The sequence below is a fragment of the Microtus ochrogaster genome, unplaced genomic scaffold (assembly GCF_000317375.1).
Source record: "Microtus ochrogaster isolate Prairie Vole_2 unplaced genomic scaffold, MicOch1.0 UNK78, whole genome shotgun sequence".
Taxonomy (NCBI): Eukaryota; Metazoa; Chordata; class Mammalia; order Rodentia; family Cricetidae; genus Microtus; species Microtus ochrogaster.
In genome coordinates this window covers 702001-729277 of record NW_004949176.1, presented here as the reverse complement: position 1 = coordinate 729277, position 27277 = coordinate 702001, and the positions used below count along the sequence as shown (strand labels likewise).

At 37.8% G+C, this 27277-nt stretch overlaps 1 protein-coding gene across 4 annotated transcripts in view; it reads left to right on the top strand.

Annotated features, from left to right (window-relative positions):
- The window catches only part of Spata5 (spermatogenesis associated 5), a 165905-nt gene that overhangs the window by 99941 nt on the left and 38687 nt on the right, over positions 1-27277 (top strand). For 3 of the 4 annotated variants that reach the window (XM_005370383.3, XM_005370384.3, XM_026777639.1), the window contains exon 15: positions 14848-15012. In XM_005370383.3, the coding sequence (XP_005370440.1) occupies positions 14848-15012 (165 nt within the window). Of the gene's footprint in view, positions 1-14847; positions 15013-16943; positions 16983-27277 lie in introns of all 4 variants that reach the window. The other variant, XM_005370385.3, reaches the window with a different exon arrangement.

Genomic DNA, 27277 nt, shown 5'->3' with positions numbered 1-27277 from the left:
GTATAGCAGTGAGTCTTACAGAAAGTACTACATAGATCTTCTGTATGATCTGACTTCTGTTTAGGTGTGATAAAAGCTGGCAACTAATACAAGAAAACAAGAGTTTCACTTTATTGAACTACACACTGGTCTGTCTATGAACTTAAAAGTATCTAGAGGTGTTTGTTATGGAAAGTTACCCATTTTGCCTTGAAAAATAAACTTGCAGTTTCTCTGAGGTGATACTTACACTATTATCTTGCCTTGACACAGGTGATTTTATTAATCTAATACCATATTAAATCAAGTTAAATTTGTTTTTTGATTGTTTTTTCTTGTATGTGTATGTACATGTTCATGTGTGTGCACATGTGAACAGAGTGCATTCACACATGCATGTTCTTGTGTAGGCTAGAGATTAATGTCAGGAGTCTTCCTCTGTTGCTTTCCATCCTTTTTTTTCCAGTTGCCTTTTTTTAAAAAAACAAAAACAATTTTTACTTTTTTTCAAGTTTTTCCATCTTATTTTTGAGATAGAACCTCTTACTGAAGCTGAAACTCTTCCAGTGTCTCAGATTTATTGAATAAATTAACAGCCACAAAATCTCCAGAGATGATAAAAAGGAGTTTTTTCAATAAATACTACTCTGGATCTATATGAGGGAAGTTGTATGGGAACATTAGAATGAACTGTGCACAAATATTGAAAAAGAGAAATCTTTTTTTGGTTAACTTATTGTAATAAAAATCACTTGATATGAGGTCTGACTTTTTAAATTTCTAAAGTGTTGGTGGCTTAAGGGACCGTACATATTTTGTTTAACTGAAACTGTGTGCCTGTTGATTACTAATTCTCCATGTTCCTTCTTTCCTAGCCCTTGGTAGCTACCATTCACTCTGATTCTCTTAAAGTGCAGCATGCCTTGTCTCCCACAAGTGAAATGTTTTACTATTTTCCTTGTGTCCTTATTTACATAATTGAGATTACTTAAATGATTAAATAATATTTAAATACAAATCTTCAGGTGTTGATATCACTGTGTCTAACCTTTGTCCTTTCAAAACTTGGAGCCCTCTAAACAGATGGAAGACCTTGCCAGTGAATTTAAAGCAAAATCTAAAGTATAAATAAACTGTTGGCCAAGAGCAAAATGTGGTACAGAATAAAACTCTATTCAGAGCCTCCAACTTTTGAAAAGACAGAGGTTACCAGAGTGATATAGGTCACTTGAAGTCTGATTTCAAATATTATTTAAGCATTTGGAGCAGTCCTAATGAGCAGAACTATAACTCAGTTTTAAAGGCTATGACACAAGAATAGACACCAGATAGATGTGAGAACATGAAGTAAAGTGGGTGTTTATGTATGGAAATGAAAAATAAGAATGCACAGTTCCTGAGTGAGTTGATGGAAAGGACAGCTTTCTCAAAGCTAGAATTGGCACCATTGGAGGGAAATTGTGAACTGTATGTTTATAGTAACGTTGTGCCTGTCAGATAGGCAGTTTGACACACAGGCTGCAATTTCCAAGAAGAAATTGCATTGCACGAGCGAAGAGTCTAGAGAAAGCTCTCACTTATTCACGTCTTCAACTGTTAGTGTAAGAGTTGGTTGAGCAGTAGCTGAGACAATGTGAAGTGTTAGACCAAGACTTCTAGTAACAGTAGACAGCAATAGAGAACAACCTGGAAAGCTGAGAAGTGCCACAGCCAAGGGAGCTGAGCACTGTATCCGTGTGGTAGTTGAAGGGTAAACAAAAGAATGCTTTTGATAGAAACTGTTGACCTTTTGTAAAAGTAGATAAATATTTAAAGCTGTAGTTTTAAGTAAAAACTTTATTGAAAACCTTATTTATATAAAAACCTTGTATATTTAAAAATTTTAATGAAAGATAAAAAACAAATACACAAAGCAAGATAATAAAAAAATCTATAAAAAAAAACCTTATTTAAAATGAACCAAAAGTAAATAATCACTGAAATGACATCAAGAAGAAAGACTGAATAATGGTAAACAAATCCATTCACACATTTCAAATAAGTGAAGTCTTACTGTCTGGTAGGAATGTTTATATCCATAGTCCTATTAATTTTAGTGCTCTGAGCAGTGTTTTTATTTATTTATTTATTAAAGATTTCTGTCTCTTCCCCGCCACTGTCTCCCATTTCCCTCCCCTTCCCCCAATCAAGTCCCCCTCCCTCGTCAGCCCAAAGTGCAATCAGGGTTCCCTGACCTGTGGGAAGTCCAAGGACCACCCACCTCCATCCAGGTCTAGTAAGGTGAGCATCCAAACTGCCTAGGCTCCCACAAAGCCAGTACGTGCAGTAGGATCAAAAGACCATTGCCATTGTTCTTGAGTCCTCAGTAGTCCTCATTGTCCACTATGTTCAGCGAGTCCGGTTTTATTTCATGTTTTTTCAGACACAGGCCAGCTGGCCTTGGTGAGTTCCCGATAGAACATCCCCATTGTCTTAGTGTGTGGGTGCACTCCTCACGGTCCTGAGTTCCTTGCTTGTGCTCTCTCTCCTTCTGCTCCTGATTTGGACCTTGAGATTTCTGCCCGGTGCTCGAGCGGTGTTAATCTAATGACCCATGTAGAAGATGTTTTTAAATGTTTTATTAGGAGAACATGTTATGTTTGTAACACGTACAGTTTTAAAGCTTCCAAACCTTTTTAAGATTTGAAGTATTTGGGTAGAGGTCACACACACACACACACACACACACACACACACACACACACACACACGGAGGGGGGGGGAGGAAGGAGAGGGAGAGAGATTACTATCTCCAACCTCAGGAGATGTTTAATTGCCACTACTTCTGTCAGAATGTCACTGGTCTCTAGCATCTGTCCCTTCAGATAATACTTGTCTCCTTTTCTCTCTCAGCTCTCTCTTCTGCCCTTCCTACTTTTTTTTTTAAAGAATAAGAAACTAATTTTCCTTTCTTACTGAAATTTAGGCTAGATGAAAAATAGTAAAAATCATCTGCCCACATAGCACCAGCATGCCAAGTTGAGTTTGGATACCATTTCTTCCCTACTGCTTTAAAAACAGGAAACATCTCTGCTAAAGGGCAGATAGCTCCCTGTTGCTGGAAAGGAAAGATTCATTTTACTTCTGAGTACACTTTTATGCAATAAGCTGATTTCTCCATTTCCACACACAGGGTGTGTTTCTGTTTTTATATTGCAAAAATCAATTGTCATTATTTTTGCATGTATACATACTAGTGGATATGTTAAAATACTTCGAAAGAGCTTAGTGATGGTGGTGCATGTTTTTAATTCCAGCACTCAGGAGGCAGAGACAGGAGGATGTCTTTGAGTTTGAGGTCAGCCAGGGGTACACAGAGAAGTCCTGTCTTCCAACCCTCACCACCCGCAAAAAGAAACAAAAGCAAAAGATTTTAAACATAGACTCTTTTTGCCGGGGGGTGGTCGCACACGCCTTTAATCCCAGCACTCGGGAGGCAGAGGCAGGCAGATCTCTGTGAGTTCGAGGCCAGCCTGGTCTACAAGAGCATTTTCCAGGACAGGCTCCAAAGCTACAGAGTAACCCTGTCTCGAAAAAAACAAAAAAAAAAAGACTCTTTTTAAGCTAGCCCAGGTACATGACAGAAGCAGCCCATAGGTTTGCAGCAGGTAGCCCATTGCCAGATACTTCTGAGACTGTATTCCACACTTAGGATTGTTGCCTTTTCTAAAAGTGTTCTTTTATTAGCCCCATCTTTAAAAAGGGTGTAGTATAGCACTTCTTAGGAAAAATAGGGTACAATACTAACTAGTCTACAGACAGTTTTTCTCCTACTTTTATAAAGAAATTATATTTTAGCTTATGCTCAGTCTAAGGTGATAGCACTTTGGAATGAGGAAGGTACAGTTTAGTAATCCAGGGCTGAGGACACAGAATCAAAGTGTATTCAGTCTCTTGCTCATGTCCTTTTTGACTTGACAGTTCATCTCTTTAGGCTTCCCTTTTTTTCCCCCTTATAAACTATTTCTGCTTGTTGTGGAGAAAACTGCATAAACACCATTTTAACATAGCTGGAATATGCAGTGGAAGCTTGGTGGCATTATCATAAATATTGCTTATCATGCTTGATCTATTCCATCCCTTAAATCAAGTGTAGTTAGTTTTGCCTTCTGGCTCTTGCTCGTCTCGGTGTAGAAAGCTTCTTAGAGTAAGTAATGTCCTGTGGTTCTATAAGGACCTTTATATCAAGTGAAGGAAAAGTACTTTCCCTTGAGTTAAAGATCTCACTTCTGCTTGTGTGAGAATCTCTGTTCCTTTGGCTTTGAGCCTTCCCTCATTTGTATTGTGGTGCAATTGTTAAATAATGGACTCTAGAGCAAGACAGACACATTGCAGTTCTGGCTTCACCACGTAAAATATCATTTAGGCAAGTTAGGCACTTTGTATAGTGGGAGTAATAATAGTGCCCCATCCTTGGGACTATTAACTCTGGACTGTGAAATGCTTAGAATAGCATCAGGAGTCTGGAGATTTTCATAGCCAGATACTATTTTTGCTGTCCATCATCATAGCCCTACACACCCTCTTCCCTCTTAACCATAGCATATAGTATGATAGACTGTGTAGATCACAGCATGGCTCTTTATAAACACAGAGGTGGAGCCATTTGCTCTGGTCTGTGCTCCACTTGGAAACTGAGTCTTGGATGTGAACACAGTAAGATAAAAAAATGCAGATTTGGGTTTGTAATTAGTTTTGGCAGCGCTCAGATTTTAACATGTACCTCTTTGTTATACACAGTATATTAATATGAGGACATAGCTATATATTTTCTAAATATAATAAAACTAAGAAAAAGAACTCAGGTTACTTTTGGTAATGGAACAAAAGTTTGATGTGAACATTAAAAACTTAAATTATTAGAAAAAGTAACATAATAAAATTTAGTTAGATCAAAATTTAGGGGCTGGAGAGAGATGGCCCAGTGCTTGCCACAGAAACCTGTGAGGCATAGATTTGATACCAAGAACCAACAAAAAATACTGAACATGGTGGTATTTGCTTGCAGTCTCAATACTGAGAAGTCTGGAGGATTCTTTGGAACGGTGGCCAACCATTAAAGCTGAATTTGTGCACTTGGGGCCATCAAGAGGCCCTTCTTTAGAAAACAAAGTGGATGGCTGTGGTAAAGAACATCACTCATCACTGATCTTCAGCTGTGTGTGCACATGAACACAGAAATAGAGACCCATAGGAATGTTAGTATTGCAGATGCATGCAGCCTCATTCATCTCTTAGAGGTGGAACAAGCATGTCCTTTGGATAACTGTTCTCCAGTGGGCCTTAGAAGATGAGCAAATACATTTCTGTAACATGTGCAGTAGAAATGTGACCAATGTGTAGCAGAGATACAGAAAATGAAAGGCCTTTTCTTCTGTTTACATCAGTGGTTTGGAGGAGTGACTGGAGTCTGTCTGGAGGTCAGGACATGGAGTATGAACAGTACTGCTCCAGCAGATAGTCCTGGAGAATAGTCCTGTCTTTCACAACATGAAGTTTATAGGGATACTTGAGGAATTAGTTGCATCATTTTCCTCCTCTTATAGCTTTTCAAAAATCAGATTCCCATTATATAATGGAAAAATTAAAATAATTCTAGATATATGGTATCTTGACTTTATAAAAGGACCTGTCTTTTAGATGTAGGTGAGAACATGTCAGGTTAATAAAGGAAGATCGGAGACTGAGTTGTTCTTGTTCAGTTTTCACCCTTAAGGCTGCAGTGCTCTGAGGTACATTCCTTCTGAACACCTGCTCTCACATGCATCAAGTCTTTTCTTGCACAGTACTATGGGGTTTTTACAGACCTGAGCAAGCCCAGCAATAGGCAGAAAGCTGTGGGTTGATTGATTTGTTTTAATACAAACATATGCTCAGACGTTGACACATAGAAATCTGTTTTTAAAAATTGTTTTTCCAAAAACATTGTAACCTTAGCTCCTGGTGCTATGCCTGGCACATTGTAGACACTCAGTGGATCTGCTTTGGGAAGCTTGGGCTGGACAGAGCTATTGCCTGATGTGCTATATCATGAATTTCAGTACTAAGGAAGTTTCACTAGCATTTGAAGGTGAAGTGGCTAATAAGGGTTCTGATTGGCAAGCACTATTTTCTTTGCAGAATTACCAGTCCATTTAAAGGAAGGGAGGCTTCTGTGCTTTTATCTCCTTTCACAGTGAAGAGGTATGATCAGAAGGGAGTGTCTGGTAATAAATTAGGTCCTGTTCCCTGAAATGCTGCTGTGCTTTATTCCTGTATTTCTTCCGTACTACATCTAGAACCAAAAACCAAACCTCTCACCTGATTAAAAATCCTCCACAATTGTCTGTGAACTGTGAGATTGCCTAATGTATAATGCTGTTCATGCCTGTGTTTTTTTTTTCTCCGTCTGCCTACAATGTATCTCCATGATCCTGTGTATCCTCCAGTGTTTCCCAGATGTGTTCATCATCATCATAGATAGAAATCACCATCCATTATTGTCTTGGTCTTCTGAAGCTGAAGGAAGCAGTCTCTTGGGAGTGTTCTGCCCCTGCTCTGCCCATTGTTGGTGTAGAATATCTCCCTGAATGGACTACATGCTGCTGTATAAGTTCATTTGCTCACAGAATTCCCTCTGTAGCACCTGGCCTTCTCAACATGGAAATCTTCACTTTGTGATTTATGGCCTAACTCCTTGTCATTAGAAAATGTTTGTAAATATTTTAAATCTCTTCGACCTTTTTGTTTGTTTGTTTCCAGAGTATCTTAAATTAATAAATCTTAACTTAGAAGTTCTTATTTTGCATTTTCTGAGCCAGGTATAATAACTTGGTTTTAATGTTAATTACCTAATATATCAATAATGATTTTATATTGGTAAGTTTTTATTACATTTATTTATGTGGGGTAGTGTGAGTGGTGGGGTTTGAAGGAAAATGACCCCCATAGGCTCATATGTTTGAATACATAGTCCCCAGTAGGTGGAAATGTTTGTGGAGGGTTAGGAGGGATGGTCTTATTGGAGGAGGTGTGTCACTGGGAGTGGACTTTGAGATTTCAAAGGACTCCAGTTATTCCCAGTGTCTCCCTCAGCCGCCTTTTTGTTGTGTCTCAAGATGTGAGTTCTTATATCTCATATGCAGACTGATCCAGTACCATGCCTGTTGCCATGATGGTCATGAACTCCAACCTTCTGAAATCATAAGCCTCAAGTATTCTCTTTTATAAGTTGCTTTGATTGTGGTCATAGGAATAGAAAAGTGAATAAGTCTGTGTGTGTGTGCGTCCGTGTGTGTGTGTGTGTGTGTGCGCGCGCGCACGCGCGCGTGCGTCCGTGTGTGTGTGTGTGTGTGTGTGTGTGTGTGTGTGTGTGTGTGTGGGCACACATGTGGAAGACAGGACAACCTAGAGGAGTCAATTCTCTCCTTTCACCATGTAGCACCTGGGGAACCTCAGGCCCTCAGGCTTTATAATAAACACTTTTTCCTCTGAGGTTTCTGGACTAATTATGGACTTTTAGAAAAGACAAATAAAATGCTAGTTAGCAAGCAGTGCCTCGAGTTCTAAGAATTAAGAAGCATCTTTCTCCCATAGATGATACTTTCCATTATTTTCAAATGGAAATCTCCAAGGAAAATACAAACACATGCACACTCTAATGCTCTAAATTTAGACTGCAGATCTGAGGAGGACTGCTGACTTGAAGGCTGTAAGTGAAGAACTAGAAAGAGGTTGGAATGAGTTTTCTGAAAATATAATTGTTAAATGATTCAACTAGAATCTTAATTCAGTTAGGTGGATCTTTTGCCCTCACTTTTAATGTAGCCTGCCAGATTATAAGTTTAAAGTCCAGTTACATACTTACAAAGATTCAGGAATTTTTTATAAAGGAAAACACATAAAATTGAGCTTTTATGCAAGAAATTGTGCTTGCATGATAACGGGGGAGAAGAGTAGAGAAGTGTGTGTGAGGACAGGGAGGCAGAAAACCCTGTGGTCAGTTTGCAGAGGAAGCTTCAGTAGAAGAAAAGATTAGGAGCTGCAGATTGGGATTTCATTAGAAAACAGGAAATTTATGTTTCAATGAAATCAATCACTTTATGTAGTTATGCATATAAAGAAAAGAGGAGAGAAGGAACAAAACAGGACTGCAGGCAGAAAAGTGTCCAGCAAGGCAGTTAGTGTTCCAAGCGGCTTTATTGGCTTGCTTAACTGAGAAAGCATTTATTAAGTGGCTCATGTGTGCCATGGTTGAATAGATGAGTGAGTGTGGTTTCTGCCATTCCTTTCAGCCTGCAGTCTGTTGGGAAAGAAAGACCATAATTAAACACACAAATATAATGAAGGACCCAGTAGAAGCCATGATGTCAATAGAGGCTTGGGAGTGGCATTAACCACACATACTACTTTGCTAGATTTAGAGGAAAAGTGGAGTGACAGAGAGAATGCCAATATTTCTCTGAAACAGACCAGAGCTGTTACCAAGCTTTACCTCTTCCCTGTTCTGGAAGTTTTCTCCATGAATGGTGCGTGACTCAGTGTTCTATTTTGATTGAGAGATGAGGCCTGTCTGCCCTTCTGTACTCGAAGAGTGCACACCCTGTACTACAATGCCCTTTCTCAAGTTCAGTGAACCCGAGCCAGTGGGTCCTGATTTTTCTGCTTTTTTGGTTTGGCGGCTTCTTTTTTTTTTTCTAGACAGGGTCTCTACATACAGCCCTCACTAGCATAAATTTACAGCGGTCTTCCTGTCTCAGCCTCCTGAGTACTGAGATTACAGGTGTAATAACACCATTTTTGGTTTCAGAGTATCTATTTTAATACTTTGAACTACATGGGTATTTCTATACTGAGTAAATTAAGCTGGAATATTTGATAAAATCCAAGTTTGCAAGTGTTAAATTTTAGAGCTTGTGAAACAGAAATGGAAGCCGTGTAGTTGCTACTAGGCTTTACAAAAATATTTGCATTGTTTTGAATTGTTTTTGTACAAATCAGAAAGGGAACAGGTATTTTTTTAATAAAGAACATGTTTTCTCTAATGGTTATATATTGTAAGCTATGTAGGATGCCATGTAGACTCTTAGAACTGGAGTCTGGGAAGCCCATTTTAAAGGCTCTCTGGCTCTGATAGAGAACCCTTGCTTAACATGTACAAAGTCCTGGATTCCATTTCTGTACTGCAAAATACATACATACAATCCTAATATATGCACACACATGAATACATACAAAGTTCATGTATTACTACTGTCATTCCTTATCTGGGTACATGATGTGGGAGTGTCATATATCAATCTGTTGATTTCATTGGTTAAGGAATAAAGAAACTGCCTAGGCCCCTTGATAGGCCAACCCTTAGGTGGGTAGAGTAAACAGAACAGAATGCTGGGAGAAAGAAGCTGAGTCAAGGAGTTGCCATGAATCTCCCACTCCAGGCAGACGCAGGTTAAGATCTTTCCTGGTAAGCCTGTTCATGGGCTACACAGATTAATAGAAATGGGTTAGATCGATATGTAAGAGCTAGCCAATAAGAAACTGAAACTAATGGGTCAGGCAGTGTTTAAAAGAATACAGTGTCCGTGTAATTATTTTGGGTAAAGCTAGCCGTGCCGGCGGCCAGGTGCCGGGGATGCAGCCCGCCGCCCCTATTACAACAGGTACAGAAGCAGAATTTAGTGACACCCTCAAAGTGTTTACAAAAGTGAGAATTTGCATATTAAATATTTGAGGATGTCTGTCAGATACACACTGCTCCTCTGCTTAGTGCCCCTTTTTTCTCATCCATAAAGATACCAAGGCTGTTAGAGGTGTACAAACTTGCCCAAAAACTTAAATGAGTTCTCAGAAAATGCAGTTAGGGGCTGGGAAGATGGCTCAGCAATTAAAGCAATTTTGCCTTGTTCTGATCCCCAGAAACCTATGTGAGTGCTGGGTTGTTGTGTTAGCCCCCCTGTCATTCCATTCAGTGAGTATAGAGACATGAAATCCCCAGAGAAACCTGGCTGGCAAGACTAGCCATATCAGCATGCTCTGGGTTTGAGTGGGAGACCTTTCTTCAGTGACTACATACGTGTAAAAGACAAATACCACATATACATGCAAAGTGGAAAAAGAAAGAAGCAGCAGCAGCTTGCTCTGTGATTGGTTTTTTTAATGATGTTTAGATGAAGGTGCTACAGCATCCAGCGTGACTTCATAGCAGGGAGAGTTTAGTATTAGAAAAGACATGGCCAGCTTCTTCAACAAGTACTATGCTGATTTCACAGAGTACTCATCACTCAATGTATCTATCCTCATATCCCAGAACAATACTTAAAAAAAAAAATCTAGGAAGGGTGTTAACTCATTTATAGTTGTACAGGAAGGAAGGCTCTTTCCTGCTCTTTTTAAAGTCTGACTTTGACTGACAAGATCAGACCAGAAAAGGCCTCTCTGGCCGTAGGCCCAGAGGCTTTGACATACAGTCAGCCTGCACTGCCCTGGAGCAACCTCCACAGAACTGAGCACAGGTGCATGCTGGACGATCCAGCACTAGCCAGTATTCATACTCTAGTCATTGCTGTGGGTTTTTTGTTGTTGTTTGTTTTGTTTTTAAGCATTAGAAAGGAAAATTTAAACTATCAAGGAATTTATGGTGGGTTTTTTTTAGAAGAAAAAAAAAAAAAAGACCAGCCTATTTACAGCTGTATCCCCAACAACCAAACAGTGTCCAGTCCGAGTCGTTATTTGGGCAACAGGGAAAGACTTACCTTTGCTTTCTTTCTCTCTGTGTTTTAAGTTTCCACTTGTAGCTCTAGTTCCAGAGGATCTGACTCCCTCTTCTGAAGTCCTTGGGCAACTGCATTCATGTGTACATATCCACACAGAGGCATATACATACATACACATAGTTAAAAATTTAGAAGCATAAACTTTGAAGGTTTTTTTTCTGCCCGATATTTCACATATGCATTAAAGTGCCTTACTCCTGTTAGCACTAACTAGACTGTTTTATTGCCACTAAAGTGACCCACACACATGTGCAGACTCTTTTGAGTATTAGCATTGTGGGTTAATTGAAAATTAAGAAGTGATTACTGTGGAATTGAAACAGTTGTAATAGCTGTCACTTGCACTTAGAGCCAAGTCATATGGTCGCTTAGAAATTGTCATCTCTTATGTGATTCTTTTTTTTTTGGTTTTTTGAGACAGGGTTTCTCTGTGGTTTTGGAGCCTGTCCTGGAACTCACTCTTGTAGACCAGGCTGGTCTCGAACTCACAGAGATCCACCTGCCTCTGCCTCCCGAGTGCTGGGATTAAAGGCGTGCGCCACCACCGCCCTGGCTCTTACATGATTCTTATGTAAATTCTGAAACTGCTTAGTCAAAGAAAATAGTCTTTTCAAAGAGAGGAAGAAAATGCAACGATAAAGATGTGTGTCAACACACCCAGTGTCAGTTTCTTATTTAAAATATCTTATGGGAATTGCATGTGATCTATAAATTTTGGAATAATTATCTTAGTAACACTGAATATTCTAATCTTAATAAGCATCATATAGTTATTTAGATCTTTTTAAATTTCTCCCAAGAGTGTTCTGTATTTTTCAGTAAAGAAGTCTTTGCTTATTTTTATTTCTAGGTTGTGCTTGAGTTTTATAATGTATTTCAAATAAGAGATCTTTTGCTGTTTATTATGTAGCACCAATTAATTTTTAAAAAAAAACACTAAACTTGTACTGTGTGGTGTTTGTATAGTTTTATACTTTTTAAAAGAATTTTCATATAAACACATCCTCTAAAGACTTTTTTTTTCTCTAAAGACTTTTTAAATGTCCTTTATCACTTTACATGGTCTATATATTCACTTTTCTTTCTTTCTTACTGCTTTTTTAGAATCTCCAGTATAAGAGATGGTAGATAGCATTCATTATTTAGTGTTAAGTATGTTGCTGGTTACAAGTGACAGTAAGAAAATACTTTTTATTATACTGAAGAAGATCCCTTTTGCTCTTCGTTTCTGGAGAGTTTAGCATCCTGAGCAGGTCTTGAATTGATTGTCAAGTGCTTTTTCTGCATATATCAAAATGACTGTAGCGTTTCTACTTTTATAATCAACGCTGCAGTGAAGTACTCTGATTAAATTTTAAATGCTAACAACCCAGCCTTTCCAGAGTTAACTCTTAGTTTTGATTATTTATCCATTTTGTAAATCAGATTGTTTGCCGGTATTTTGAAGATTTTGGGGGTCTATATTTATGAATGCCATTTTACTGTCATTTTCATTCTTTGCCAAGTTTGAGGTTGATAGCCTAACCTTATAAAACAATTTAATGAGTATGTCTCTTTCTGCGTTCCGAAATGGTTGTATAATTTTAATGTTTTATTTTTTGGGTTTGGGTTGTTGTTGTTTTGTTATGGGCATTGAAGCTCGCTTTCATTCCTCTTAACATGGGGCTTCTAAGTTATCTTGGCTAGTTTTGAACTTCTTCAGTAGTCTAGATGGGTCTTGAGCTTTTGCATGCTACCTTGGCTCCTATTGTTGGAGGACTGACTGGCATTTGTCAGACGACCAGCTTTAAAACTATTGTTTCTGATTATACCAGCAGTAAGTTTAATTTAACAGTTTTGAAAGAGGAAGGAGACCTTCCCCCCTTTTGAAGTATTTATTTCCTGGTGCTTTTCTTTTCTTGCTGAAGGTTTTGTACCATTTGCCTAATCTGAAAGGTTCTTGGCCATTTCTGTGACACAGATCTTGTTTAACCTTCATTGTTGTTTTTCTTTTATCTGAAAAGACTTTTGTTTGTCCATTATTGAAAGCTATTTTTGTTAGTAATACGATTTTGTGGTAGATGTTGTTGCTGTTTTAGCACTTTAAAACTGTCACTGCCTATGTGTTGGGTTGGAGAGTCAGTAGTTGTTTACCGCTCTAATTGGTGCTATGAACCAGGGCCTAAAACTGAGGTGGTCTAAAGTCTCAGCCAATAGCCAACGTTATTCAGAACATCAGACGGTTTATACTCTGCCAGTTACAAAAAATCATCTGAATAAAGTATACACACTCACAAGGACGAACTGCATGTGGCAAAAACATGTTTTTCCATAGAGGCGTATGAATAACAGCTGAAATGAACTCACTCCTATCCACTACACATGGGAGGAACATGAAAACCCATTGGAAGAACAATTCAGTGTTTTGAAGAAACTGAGGTCACAATACTTGTTTTCTCGAATTTTCTCACAAGTACTCAGAATTCCCCTCAAACAGCTCCATTCTTGACAGTGTTCTGATGAGTAGTGAGTCCAGTGTCACTTTATGCGCCTGTGTTCAAGATACTCTTGAGTTGAATGTTAGCAGTTCGACTGAAACAACTTTTTTATCCTCCTAGAGCTTCTTGACTGGGAATGTGTTTTGCCTGCTTATTTGGGGGAACTTTGAGGCCCTTAGTTCTACAGATATTTTTTGTGCCAAATTTTCTTCCTTTTTCCTCTAGATCTCTGATTATGACATACTAGTCTTTTTTTCATTTTTTTACTTCCAAGCTTAAACAGTAGAATATTTTTTAGTGTGTTTGTGTGTGTCTCTCTGACTTGACTTCTTGCTTTCTTTATTCACTGTTGGGTTTCTTTCTTTCCCACCATGTGCCACTTATTTCCCTTTGTACTTGATCTGCTCTTTACCTTCAATGGTCTTCCCATGTTGTAATACTAGCAGCGGGGCTGCATCCCTGGCACCCGGCAGACCACACGGCTAGCTTTACCCGAAATAATTACACGGAAACTGTACTCTTTTAAACACTGCCTGGCCCATTAGTTTCAGCCTCTTATTGGCTAGCTCTTACATATTGATCTAACCTATTTTTAATAATCTGTGTAGTCCACAAGGTGGCTTACCAGGAAAGATCTTAACCTGCGTCTGTCTGGAGTGGGAGAATCATGGTGACTAACTCAGTTTTTTTCTCCCAGCATTTTGTTTTGTTTTCTCCACCCACCTAAGGGTTGGCCTATCAAATGGGCCTAGGCAGTTTCTTTATTAATTAACCAATAAAAGCAATAAATTAAAAAAAAATCACTCCCACATCATTCCCACATCTCTTTGTCTGGCTGCTTTGGTATCTGTATAATTGCCTTCTCAGCAAGGCTTTTCTGATTGTCCTATCTACTCCATTCCCTTAAAAAAAAAAAAGTACATTCAGTTTCTTTATTGAGTTAAGCCATATACCATAAAATCCACTCATTTAAAACATCTTTATTGGTTCTTATTCATAGGTATTTGTATGTGTAATTGTTACTACATTAGCTTTTCACATGTATACTTTACACATTTGTTATTTTTTCCTATACCAAAGCTTTCTGGCCAGTAATACATGCTCAGTAAGCTTCCTAAGTTCATTAGTCTGGCATAATATATTGGAGGCATTAGCCACCAATAAAACGCTAAAAAGTGTTCAACTGACTAAATTAATCTCTGGGCCTCTTCTTTTATCATAGCTGTGCTATTTTTAGGACTCTCTGAAACAGCAAATAGCCTAATATGTATTTTTAAGAGTTATTCAAGGAAGTTTTTTAAAATGTTGGATTTTTTTTCATATAAAAGTACAAGTCATGCATACATTTCCTTAATTGTTATCATTTTTTACTTATCTTGGCAGTTGTATAGAAAGTTTCCCAGAACTACTGTTTGCTTTCCCCAGAAATCAACTAGACACTGTTTATATCTTGAAATTATAGAGTATCTAGTACTTGTCTTATTTGTTTAATTGAGGATAATAGTTATGTGGGTATTTCTGAAAAACTAGGTACTCTTCTCTCTGCCTGCCTTTGATATGGAATGTCAGTTCTGAGCCTTGCTGTTTCATCTGTATAGGCTTTGATGCGGCCTGGAAGAATTGACAGGATCATTTACGTGCCCTTGCCTGATGCAGCAACAAGAAGGGAAATACTGAACCTGCAGTTCCACTCGATGCCAATCAGTAACGAGATTGACCTGGATGAACTAGTTCTCCAGACTGAAACTTATTCAGGAGCAGAGGTAAGATCATTCCCTAAAATGCATGTGTAGCTCAGAGGTAGAATACATGCTTAGCATGCAAAGGGTTCCTGGATTCAATCCCCAAGCACACACCCACGTCCCACATACCCCAAAAAGAAAAAAACTGGGTGTGGAAGGGAAGTAGTTTCATAAAGAGAGGCTACTTGTTAATAACACCTGTTTTGAATTTACTGTGAACCATCAAATTTTAAAAAAAGAAACCACTGAGTCACATTACAGTTGACCTCTGTTGAATCTCATTGTTATCTGGCTCTGAGTATTTTTTCAAACTAAATTTTTTTTCAGTATACCACATAGCACAGTGGGAGGAACATTGTACTAGAAGTAGCTGACTCCTCTAGGCTTCCTGTCTCTATTTTCTAGCTAGTCAGCTAACATACACTTTACTGAATTTTGGTTCCTTTTGTTAAATTACAAATTAGGAAAATAGAATAGATTTTTCAGCTATATTTTGTGGATATTAGGATATCATAAACATAAAGGACTTTGCAGAGATGTAATATAATTAGTTTTTATAATTGTGGACAGTTTTAACTATTTAGATCTAATTTTGGTCACAAAGATTATTTCAAAAAATAGTGAAAGGGACTATCTGCTCTTAATCTTAAAGAACTTTTTTTTTCTTTGTTTTTGTTTTTAAGACAGAGTTTCTCTGTAGCTTTGGAGCCTGTCCTGGAACTAGCTCTTGTAGACCAGGCTGGCCTTGAACTCAGAGATCCATCCACCTGCCTCTGTCTCCCGAGTGCTGGGATTAAAGGTGCACGCCACCACCACCCAACTCTTAAAGAACTCTTATCAGTAACTGCAGGACCTCTAAAAACTCTAAGATCACTTTTATATATGGAAGATAAGCATTTTTCCTTTTCTTAGAAAATCTTCCTCTTAGTCTATTTTTGTTACAAAATAAAATTCCATGAAGTAATTGTGTAACTTTTCTTTATTCAACCCCCCCCCCCCACCATTACTGGGACTTGAACCCAGCTCCCATGCATGCCAGGCAAGGACTTTACCACTGAACCACATCTCCAAACTCGTGTGTGTGTGTGTGTGTGTGTGTGTAACACACACACATATATTGAAAAGTATATATACAGTATACTGTAGCAGAGAATTAGCTTCAAAATACCACTCAAGTGGATTTTATTGGTAATTTAATATTTTAAATTAAAAAATGTATATTCTTTTAGTTGTTTGTTGCTAGTAGGTAGGGTCCCCATACCCTCTTTTATCTGCTGTTGTCATCCAACTTCATAAAATCAGAAGTGATAAGCACATATAGTCAGGCAAGTTTCCATAGAGCTTCTTTAGTGTCTCATGCACCCATAACAGCTATCGCATCTACTCTCCACTTTGTCTTAGGAGCTGTGGCAAGTAGCTTAGGAGGCAGTTGGAGTGCACTGACCTAGTCCCATTTGAAACAACGGTCTTTATGATCATCTCTTTGGTCATAAGGTCAGCGTAAGCTTGTAGTTAATACGGCGGAATACTCCAGCATTTTCTGGCATTGAGTATATAACATGTCAAGTTACAAGAAAAAACAAGAAGAAGAAAGTATAAATCCCTCATTTGAGCAAAGTGGAAGAGTAGTTAACAGGGTGTTAATGTGCCTTTCATATTGAACTAATTCATGATATTCACACTTTAGTACAAAATAGAAACAGAAGAGACTGTCTTCTTCCACAATGGGGTATTTGATGGGATGGGAAGGTACATCTGTCTGGTTGGTTGGTTGGTTGGTTGGTTGGTTGGTTGGTTGGTTGGTTGGTTACATAGTTAATTTCACAGACATATTTTTAAGTTTTAAGACTGATAACAGGAAATTTAACAGTCAAAACTTAAATTTAGACCAAAATGTAAGATCTCATCTTTCTCTTTCTCTCTCTCTTTTTTTTTGTCTGTCTTTTTATCAGAATGACAACAGTGCTACAGTGTTTGAAGGCCAAAATTAGGTTTGATTTTTTTTTTATAGTAAAATGAATTTAAGATGATAACCTCAGTCATCTAATACTGCAGACAGTACTTTGTGAACTCTGTTGTGGTTGACTTTCTCCCTAGGGTAAGGCCATGTCCTGCAGTACAGAATGTGTTTACAGATGCTTGCTAAAGTGGGAGGGAAAAGAAAAGGTTTAACTTACAGTTGGGGAAAACAGGCTTCCACTTGTCAACAGGAGCTGCCCAATGAACTTAGATAAGATTGATTGTATTTGACAATTGTCAGCCACATGAAGGGTAGAGATGAGTAAACTTAAGTTGCATTTTTGAAAATATTTAGCTATTGTTAACGTTTTCTTCTTTTCATGTCTAATTAAAACAGTATAGCTGTGGTTGAAGTATAGATGATTCTCTTTTAATGACTGGGATTGGGTAAGGTTGCTTTCAAATGAGTGTCTTCATTTGCCCAATCAGCGTTGTTCCATGAAAGCCTTGTCATGAAGCAGACCCTGTAATTCCCGAGACACTCCATGTTTCCTCCTGGAGGGGACTTACCAAATGATGTCTATGCTGGGCAGTTTTGGCGCATGCCTTTAATCCCAATGCACGGGAGGCAGAGGCAGGCGGATCTCTGCTAGTTCAAAGCCAGCCTGGTCTACAAGAGCTAGTTCCAGGACAACTAGGAATGCTACACAGAGAAACCGTATCTTGAAAAACTGAAAAGCAAAAAAACAAACAAACAAAAGAACCAACAACAACAACAAAATTTTTTTTTAAAGGACATCTATTATAAGCCCTAGTAGTATCCTAGAGGAAGTGGTACCACACCAGTTCTCAACCTTTGGGAGTTAATAGGCCCTTTCACAGGGGTCCCCTAAGAACATTGGAAAACACGGATATTTACATTACAGTTCATAGCAGTAGCACAATTACAGTTATGAAAATGAATGAAAGTAATTTTATGGTTGGGTCACCACATGAGGAACTATGTTAAAGGAAGGTTGAAAACTGCTAGCAGAAGAAAATGGAGTATGGTCGGCTGTCTGGGACTCTAGCTGCTGAGTTCCTCTGGAAGGGTGTTATTTGTCTTCTGGCTGCCCCCTGGCTAATGGGACAGTGTTTCCTTAAGCAGATGGAAATTAATCTTGGAAGGAAGAAAATCTTTTTTTTTTCCTCCGGTGGTGGGGGAGCTGTTTTCTTTTGCTTTGATTTTGTTTAAAGTTGTTTTTTAACAGTCAGTCATCCTTTTATGAAGTTATTTCTGCTAGTTTTGGAAACCTTTTATCTCTGACATGTAAACTAGAGCTGATCTCCTTGCTGGTTTTGATTAAGTGATGATTTCCTGTGTTTTGGAGAAAGTACTAGTGCAGGCCGATAGCCATAGGGGTCTGTGGCATTTGGGTTGAATTCTTATTTGCATTTGAATGTCACCTTCTTTTCAGTGGTTATCTCACTAAGGGGCATTTGTAAAAATGGTTCCCCAAATTAGAATGACTTCACAAGATTTTTCAGCTTGATTGATGGTAAAAAAAAAAAAAAAAAAGATGAGCATTTGACAGAAGCCACAAACCATGCTTCCACCTTTACTTTTGATTATTTATTCATTTGCTTATTTGCTATCAGGTTTTGTATTTTGAGACATGACCTTGCTATCTAGCTTTTTTTGACATGGCCGGGAACTTGTTATGTAGCCCAGGCTAGCTCCAGGGCATAAAAATTCTGCCTCTGTCTCCCACTAAAATGTCACGTGATGTTGTTATGAAGTGGCAATATTTTGTGTTGACCCAAAGCTAAACTTTTCTAAAAACAGAATAATTATTGTATCATTCACTTTATTGGTTTTTAAAGCTTTCACTTCTTAAAAAACCTAAGCCTTTTGTGTTTGTTTCAATATTTAAATGATATGTCTTATCTAAAAACCTGTTTTGTAGTTTATGACTCACTAAAATGGCACTCTAGTTTTATCTTTTCTCATATGCTATCTAAGTATTCTGATTCCATGTAAGCAGTCTAAAGAGATGGCTCAGCTCTTAAGAGCACTCACTAACTCTTCTTCCAGAGGACCCAGGTTCAAGTCTCAGTACCCACATAGCAGCTCAGAAGTGTCTATAACTTTAGTTCAAGGGGATCTGACACCCTCATATAGACATACACACAGGCAGAACATCAATGCACATAAAATAAATAAATATTTTAAAAAGAGCTAGAGCTAAGCAAAAACAACCAAAATTAGATCTTGCCTTCCCTTTGAAAGACTTATGACCTCTTGATTCCTTGACCGCAACAGTAGAATCTCCGTAGCTGTTTGGTTCACCTTTGGCCTCTCCAAACATTTGATGAAGTTTTGCCTATTGTTATGATAGCAATTTAACAAACTAAACGTATATGAAATGGGTTTACTATGTACTAAATGAATTTATATTTCTCTTCATAATAATTGTCTTTATCTTTTTAAATCTTAACCCCAAAAAAGTATAACCTATTTGAAGTTGAGAATCTAAGGGTTTTAATTCATTTATTTAATTTCCCAAGCATTATGAATAATATTTACAGTTTAGAGAAAAAGGAATGTAAAAACTAAATTCTGTACAGACATGTTTGTGTTGCCAGATCCCATGATGTGCACAGCGAGTGCCACAGGAGTAAAGAAGGGGAACTCACACGCACATTTAATCTTAGTGGCCAACAGTCTAGGTTGAGCATAAATGGAAGAAAGAATTATATTCAAGGAATAGAAGATGAGGTAGGAAAAGTAGGTCAGGCTTAGAAGGGAACTTATAGTCTGCCTGGTGGAGGTCCTTGGGAAAATGTGAGGTTGTTACCAGATGTATGTTACTGTTAGATTAGTGGCATAAGTAGCTAGCTGGCCAAGCATCTTTATGTAAATATGGGTTTTTGTTTGTTTGTTTTGCTTTGTTTTGTGGGTGTTGTTTGGTTTTTGTTATTGTTGTTGAGTTTCCTTGAAAAACAAAGCGTATCTATCACTTAGTACATTTAGAGTATTTCAGTTCTTTTCACCTCTTATCTGACAACTTTGTGTAAGAAATGAGTGGAGAAATCTCTGTACCTTTTGTCTTGTTTACTTTTGTCAATCTTATTACTGAGCACACGACCTTGTATAGAATGGTAAGTGTTCATTGAGCAGACCAATTTATATTTTCCATTTCAGGTAGATAAACTACATTCTGGCTATAAGATTTGCCTTCTATGACCTTAGAGGTAAAGAAATCATAACTGTATTAGCACCTCAAACCTGCCATGTATTCACAATACTGCTATGAATTACCAGCTAATTATAGAACATAAACTTTGAGGATAACTTATATGGCAAAGACTTCATTTGCAGACTTGATGTAAATGAATTACAGAAGCATCCTTCAGAGCAGGAAGGCAGCTTTTCAGTATATTTGCATACCAGAGGTTGTAGAAGCTAGCTTGATTCCGGAAATAACCAGGCCAGCTTAAAGATAAACATTATATTTTCAATTGTTATAAGGGGAAACTCATTCCGCTGTGTTCGGCGGGAATTGCCCTGAGAGAGAGCGTGCACCTGGTCCCAGTTTTTCTTCCTGGGCTCCAGGTAGCCATGCCTTAACTAGGCTCCACTTCTTAAAGGTGATTGGTTAACAGAGCTTCCCTCGTCAAGAGGTAGATGTGTCAGAATGACTTTCAGCCAGCTCACCCTTTCCTTTATACTTTATGGTCTACATGTTAAGAGATCAAACGTGGTAAAAATTAAGACCCATCTTAGCTGTTAGCTATAGTGTGAGTTTTTTTTTAACTAAATCATTTCTCTCTTCTTAGACTGTCTTCTCATATTTTAATAAGGGGAGTAGGATGTGGTCTATTTGATCTTCTTCAGTGTTAAAAATATGATTCCATTATTATTTTGGATTATCATTCTTGTATAGGAATCCACTAGAGGTTTGAATGATGTTTGACATGGCCACGCTTAAGATGCTTTTGGAAACCGTTGCTCTAAATACTTCTTGTGTGATTTATAGATCCCCATCGTGGCCTTAACAGACCGTGCTCTATACTCATATTTCAATGAAAGTCTCCTTAGGACACTTAAACACTTCTACAATAAAGAGAAGTGGCTCTCTCACTTGCCTAGGTCTCAGTTCCTTTTTTGAATGCACAATGTGGTTTTGTTCATTTTGTGTCCTGAATTCTTTGGTTCTTCTCTTCAGTATCCTTCAATACCTGATCAGGTTCACAGTTTAGAAGTTACTGTAATAAATAATATAAATAGAAGTACATATCAGCCAACTTCTTCCTTGCGGTCTCTTAGTAAGTAAATGAAGGCTATGATATTGTTCATTATAACTTTGTTTTTAAAACTTAATATATTGTAACATACAGCCAGTTCACAGTCACTTTTTTGTGTTTCCACACCTCAGTTTTTACTTAATCTGAAAAGAACACACCACTTGAACTTTCCTGGGGCTGTTCTAGATGTGTGATTGCTTACACCACAACAAGTCACCTGCCAGAGCACTTTGTGCTGCTGTACCTGTACTCTGGGCTGCTTGGCAGGTGTTTAACACTGCTGTCATCTTTCAGGAAGCATAGTCAGAAAGGAAGTGTATGGCAAATAAGCAGCAAGCTTAAAACAGTATTTTATATCCAGACATATAAGCCCCACTGTAGGAACGCCTATCCCAGCAACAAATCAGGGCCTACCTCAAGGCTTGAATTCAAGGTAAACCTGTATCTCTAGAGGATTAAACTTGTGGTGATAATGACTTAGCTTTTTAATACTCACCCTTGTTTATTTTGTGCCAAATTTTCTATTTCTTCAGGCTAGGTCTTCAAAATTCTTGAAGTACACTTGCTTCTCCATCTTCAGAGGAATTATAAAATTTAGGAATTTTTTCCAATTTATGAGACCCTATGATTTCTTTTTTATGAAGTGTAATAAAGTATGTTAGCTCTGTCACTTAAGTCATTGTATGATCAGTTCTTTTTATTTGGTTTTCTGAAGTTATGGGAAGCTAATTTCCAGTTATGTTTCTAATCTTTTTATATGAAAAAAACATGTCTTTATTTTATTTGAAAACTGATCCTTGTGTTAAGAGCTTTTTTTTTACTGCGTGAAATTGCATGATGTGTAAGTACAGATTATGGAATGAGGACATTGTAGAACCAGATAACAACCCTGCCCACAAAGTTCTTGTCAGATTCAGTAGCACAGTTCTTGGAAAGCTGCTCTTCTTTTTCAGCATAGGGCAAGTGTTCTAGGAATAATGCTTTTATCATCAGCAATTCACATTTGATCTCTATAATATTAAACATTTGCAACTTAGCCTAAGCTTTTTCTATTTTATCTTAGAATTTTTAAATATTCATAATCATTTTACATGTATAGTTTTCAGTTTTAAGTCACTAAGCTTATATTTCATACTTGAATGTAGTGTTTATTTCAACTGTCTTATCCGTACTTTTGATTCTTAGTTTAGTCTTTCCTTGTTAAAAATATGTGATATTTTATATCTTTAAAGCAAAAGTTAATGTTTCTTTTTAAACTATTAGATATCCCTCTTTCAGTATATTTTCAGGAATCCCATTTTCCTGACTTGGAGCTTAATTTTGTTCTCTTTTTATGTAAGTCTTCCTAAGTTAAGAAAATTATTAAAACTAGTAACTTTGTATAACTGAGAATTTCTGATTCTACAAAAGTAGTTGTTTAGAAAATAAGCATTCCGTTACAACACTCTTCTTTAGACTGGGATTGAAGAGAATTGTGTCACTTGTCCGTTGTATGTTGAGCAGGTTCTCATGTTTGATCTCCTCCAGGGCTGAGCTTTCATCCCATCAGAGTGTTCTAAAACTCTTACAGTGGGTGTCTGGACTTTTAGTCTGCTTACTCTGTAATATAATTTTGCCTTGAGCTAAGAAAGGAAAGCGGTTTGTTTCTATTTACAGAACTTTTATGTTTCTTTGTTGTTATTTATTTATATTTTTTCTGATGTTCTTTAACACTGATTGGATATCCTTCTAAAATGCTTGGAGAACCTTGGATATTTTCAACATTATTTATGTTTACAATAGTTTGTATGTGTTAACTAGACCAGTAGATTCAAAGCACATGGTGCGTTGCTGTCATGGGAAGTCCTCATGAATAAGGTATTTTCTCTTCAGAATGCAAAAGTTGTCACCCTTTTAGCATTTGCACAAGGTATTCTTTCAGTTGTAGCAAAAGTCACCCCCTCACATAATCTCACTTGAAAGGAGCCACAGGAACTGCACAAGGGATGTGGTGATAGGGCACTTCTGTGCCAAGCACAAGGCCCAGTCTGATCCAGTCCTAAGAAAATTAAAAATCAGTGCCTTTTTTTCTTTTTACTTTTTTTTAAGAAAACAGAACAAAGGTTTCTTATTTATGCATAAAATTAACTAAAAGCTTCACTGTGATACATGCACTGAAAATCTGTAGTATCTTGAACTGTTTTTTATTATTCTGGTAATGAGCTGCAACATAACTGTAGGTGTGGAGAAATCTGTACATTTACTGAAATCTAATCTGTCTGTAATGATTTGTCTAAATAAAGCTTTTTGTGTCAAGTGTCCATAAGCTAATCACCCAGGAAAATCAACCATAGGTTTTCTTCTTTGGCAGTGAATACTTAAGACATATGTCCTTAATGTTTATATTCATAGTATAGACACACAAAAGCAGGGTAAAGTGAAAGAATGTTTTTGTAGTACTTCACATAGAAAGCCACAGAGTGAGGAAAAAGAGGAATCAGTGCCTAATTATGGTGCTTTCTTGCCTTTTTTCTTTCTAATGGTAATTGCTCCTAAGAATTCCCTATTGGCTGAATTGAACCTTCACAGAATTCATACTGAAGCCCTTCTCTCCCTCTTAACTGTTTTTAAACATAGAGCTATAGAAAGGTACCAAGTTTAATAAAGCCATAAGGGACGTCAAAGCAGCAATTGGAAGAACAGAGTAAGTAACTCTAGACAAGCCAGATGAGAGGCCTGACCAGAAGTTAATCATGCTCATACTTGATCTGAATGTTCCAGCCCCAAGATACATGAGAAATTAAATTCCTGCTGCGGAAGTCACCTTGGCAATGATAGGCAGCCTTTAGTGTCTGCAATTTGGAAAAACATCCCCCAGACATGCAAACAGTTCCAAAATGCAAAACTCAAATCATCATGCTCCAGGCACTGTGCTGACTCTAAACGGCAGGATAGAGGCATACCTGCTGTGATCTGCCCTCCATAGAGACACAGTCTTCCTCTAGCATTTGTTTTTTTGCTGTCCTGTGTATGTCTTGTATTGTTAGACTTATGATGGTTTTAAGTTTTTTAGTCTGTATGCTACATTTATTACAGTTTAGGTAAGCATTATTGTTGTAGATCCTTTGGGTGTTGACAGGTATATTATGTGTCGACCATAACTATACCATGTAGAACAGCTTTGCTACCCTGAGAATCCTGCATTATGTCTATTCATCCTTCTTCCACCTGCCCCAATCCCAGACAACAGTTTTGGTTTAATTTTTGGCTTTAAATGTCTATGGCTTTGGCTGGGCAGTGGTGGCTCACGCCTTTAATCTCAGCACTCAGGCAGAGACAGGAGGATTTTTGTGAGCTTGAGGCCAGCTTGGTCTACAAAGTGAGTTCCAGGACAACCAGAGCTACACAGAGAAACCCCGTCTTGAAAAAACAGAGAGCGAGCCTGTCTGTGACTTCACCGTTTGTATCATGTCATCATTAGAGTCTTTTCACTTAGTAGCTTGCACTTGGAATATTTCTGTGTGTATCATTCCATTATCTAGCTATGCCAGTTTGACTATCCATTGGCATATTGGAGGACAGCTTGGTTGCTTCCAGGTTTAGACACAGGGAGATAAAGTTGCCCTAAATACTTGTGTATGGGCCTGTTCTTGAATTTGCAGTTTTGACTCTAAGGAGTGGATGCTAAAGAGTCCTTGGGTTATATAATGGAATAGGGCAGTTGTTTCCTGATAAACTGTCTTCCAAAATTTCTGCACCATTTTTCATTTTCAGCAGCAGTAATTGCTGCTTTGTTCCCACTCTTGCCAACTTTCCTGTTGTGGTGGCTTGTGTCCGAGTAGTGCTGTGGTGTTACTGGCTGTGACTTTCTAGTGACAGTGTTGCTGGCTGTGACTTTCTAGTGACATACGCTGTGGAGCATCTTGGTGTTTGCCTGCTTCCCAGCTGTGTGTCTTCATGGGTAAGGTGTCACTTCAGAGATTTAGCCTGTTTTTTTAAACCGATTTTTTTTCTTACTTAGTTTTAGACTTTCTATTTCATATTCCAGTTCTTTATCAGTAATGTTTAATGTACAGATTCTATCTTAGTCTGAACATTATTATATGTCCTTTATTATTTGGTCTTTCGCAAAGGGGAAATTAACTTTAGAATCACTGTAGTTACTCCATAGTTTTTGCCTTCATTTATAAGTGTGATAATTAATAGCTTTTAATATCAAGGAGACTGATTTTCCCCCAAACTATTACCTGAGAAGTAAACCTTCATACCTTCCTCTTCTTCCTCTAACTAACATTATGCTACTGTATAGAGCAAGAATTTCTACCTACCCAAGTCTCTGGTTCCTAAATTAGGCAAATTTGATGCTTTGTGTGTTCTGGTCGGCAACAGAAAGAGTACTTTAAGTACAAGACAGAGAGACAGAGACAGAGAGACAGATAGAGGCCACCTGGCACTCTTTAGTGCTGCTGATTCGTAGCTGTTAAGACCTGGTTAACTGTTTTGTTTTGTTTTTTGAAACAGACTTGGTTAACTCTTAACACTCTGTACTTTAGCTTCTCTGTCTTGAATGAAATTCTCCCTGAGAACCGATAAAATTCTCATGGTTTTGTTTTTAATTTGAATGTTTATTACTACTTTTTTCAAATCTCCTAGGGAAGTATTTATATCACTTTTATCCCTCTCTCCCCTCTAAATCCTCCAGCTTCCCCCTTCTTGAATTTATGACCTCTTTGATAATTATTATTGCTTACATTTAATGTTTTCTATCCAGTATTTGATTTTTATATTGTATATTGCTTACTTTTTGTGATGATGTCAGAGCTAATGTTGGGGAAATTGTCTACAGAAATTCTAGCAATGTCCTGTTTTAAGATGATAAGGTCAAGCCAAGTGTGATGGTGCATACCTATGATCCTAGCATTCAAGAGAAGGAGGCAGGAAGAACATGAATTCGATACTAGCTAGGTATATAGTGAATTTGAGGTCTCTCTCTCTTTAAATAAATAATAGCGAGTAAGAAAAAAAAGGTACTGATATTTAAAGGAAGTAATTTATCCTCTATTTACTGAAACCTAAAAGAGAATTGAGAAATTTTTAGTGGCATCAACCTCTTACAGACTTTTTTGGGGGTTGGGATACAGGGGTCTCATTATCTGAAGTTAGACTCAATCAAATACATGCTCCTCCACCCTTCTAAGAGCTGGGACTACATGCATGACCTACAGTGGCCTTTATACATGTGTATAAAGAAGCAGAACTCATTTTTCTTTAATTACTGTGCCCACATTAGAAGGCCTTATACCAGAATTGTTTGTTTCCTCCGTGAGCAAAAGAGAGGGGAAGCAGACTTAATAGCCAAGAAGCAAAAGAGAAACAGCATCCAGAAGATATAAAAATATGCTCTAACTACTGGGCTTCAGTTTACATCATGTGCTGATATGACACATTGTTCTTTATTTGATTCTTGCTGGAACCATGCTAATAATGCTTATGACTTTTGTAACTAGAGCTAAAGTTCACTTAATATACACAGTGTGTTGTTTACTGACTCAGACATTCCTTAAGTTAAAACGGCCTTGTCACCTTCTCTAGTACCCAAAGATGCTTTCTCTACAAATCTGTAATAAGTGTGTGACAATCCAATAGCATCCCTACCCTAGCACTCCTCATGTTCTCTGGAGGCTTGATAACAACCTTCATTGCTTCTCCTCTAATAAGCTTTCTTGCTGCCTTCAGAAGATACCTTTCACTCACATGAGCACATTAAAGGTTGAAACTTCTGCTGGCCTTACTTTTAAAGCCGTCCTCCTTGCTTTCTTCTCTGTGCATGAGTGTCTTGATTGCTGATGTTATTCTGTAACTTTTTAAATGGTGTGTACCACCACCCTAATCCACATATGGCTAGATTTTTTTTAATTGGGTGAGAAACACAGGAATATTTAGAGACATTGCAGCTTTATGGAACCCTGATTTTGAATCCCCCTCCACCATATCATCCCTCCCAGAAAGTTGTCTGTGTTCATTCCCAGCCCAGAATAGACACCACTATTCATCATTCTTA